We start from the raw sequence: 1255 nt of genomic DNA, 5'->3' as shown, positions 1-1255 counted from the left end.
TTTTTTTTTTTTTAATAAAATTCGTCAAAATGTGTATCAGGAAGAGACTTGTTAGTTTAATGTCATGGTTATAAGGGTTTTTAGAGCAAGAATAGTATCAGTACAGTTAGTTATATTGTTTTCTCTTTTAGAATCCACTTGGTTCTGGTCTGGCCCTTGCAATTTCTCATGCCTCACATTTTCTTCAGCCTCCACCTCACCAATCCATCATTATAGAACGAATGCATTCAGGTAATCTTTGCATTTCTAAAATTACTTTTCTTTCCTAGTCTTTTGGCCCTTTTATGATTTATAGTAAGTAAATCACATTTGCTCTCAAGTGTAGTTTACCAAGTATAAGAACTACAGAAGGTACAAGTTGTATAGATTGGCTATTTCCATTGAAAAAGTGAAACCTTTCTATCTTGCTTATTGATATATGAATGATACAATTAGTCTGCTTAAACTGTAGTTGTTAGTTACCAGTATAATAAGCTGTGAGGCAATATTCCAAAACTAACATTATATCTACATTTGTGCCATACAGTATTTCAGAAATCTGTGATTGGTGTGGGAGTATGCATATTTTCAAATAAACTTTAGCTGCTTTTTATCTTTTAATTCTACTAACTTTTAGTTCTATATTGAAGCAGCTGCAAAATTTCATTATGTTAGCAATTGAATCTTATTTGCTTTAGAAGAGAGAATTTAAAGCTTATAAAAGTTTCTTGGTATTTTTTACCCATTTAATTATTAATTGATAGCAGTATTGTTCCTGATAGCATGTAGAGAGAAAATTTGTTGCTCTGTATGTGAACAATTATTTATACTGTAGTTTGGTTTTAACCCATGGACGCAGTTGAATCCTACGAGCCCTGTGAGGAAGTGGGACTATAATTTTATTTATTATTTGGGAAATTGGACATTGCCTTTTTTTCTTCTAACACAGTTTTGTCAAAACCAGCACTATTCCTATACATTATCTTTGTTTTTTTCTCTGCAGAGTGTAGATGGTAGAAATTGCTAACCTGCTTCTCATATCAATTTAATGAGAGAGAATTATGGTATTATTACTGATTTGAATTTCATTTCAGTAATGGCTTTTGTTTCTGTAGTGTATAAGACCAGAAATACAAATCTGTTCCGAAATTTCTGATATAGTTCTAACCTAGAAAGACAGTGTATTCATTCTGGGGCAGCTACTGGAATTTGTTGTATCTTCTGGAGGTCTTTCTTTTGGCAGAATTTTTTTTTTTTTGAGACAGGGTTTTTTTTT

At 31.6% G+C, this 1255-nt stretch overlaps 1 protein-coding gene across 10 annotated transcripts in view; it reads left to right on the top strand.

Moving 5' to 3' along the window:
* Window positions 1–1255, top strand: part of Birc6 (baculoviral IAP repeat containing 6) — a 196628-nt gene that overhangs the window by 89994 nt on the left and 105379 nt on the right. For all 10 annotated transcript variants that reach the window (XR_003378819.1, XM_026789677.1, XM_026789673.1 and 7 more), the window contains one exon: window positions 132–231. Coding sequence is in view for 9 of the 10 variants with exons in the window: in XM_026789677.1 (XP_026645478.1) it covers window positions 132–231 (100 nt within the window). In the remaining variant the exon portion in view is untranslated. The remainder of the gene's footprint in view (window positions 1–131; window positions 232–1255) is intronic.

Source organism: Microtus ochrogaster, unplaced genomic scaffold (assembly GCF_000317375.1).
Source record: "Microtus ochrogaster isolate Prairie Vole_2 unplaced genomic scaffold, MicOch1.0 UNK26, whole genome shotgun sequence".
In the NCBI taxonomy this organism is placed as follows: domain Eukaryota; kingdom Metazoa; phylum Chordata; class Mammalia; order Rodentia; family Cricetidae; genus Microtus; species Microtus ochrogaster.
The sequence above is the reverse complement of the archived record's forward strand: the minus strand, read 5'-3'. Positions and strand labels throughout refer to the sequence as shown.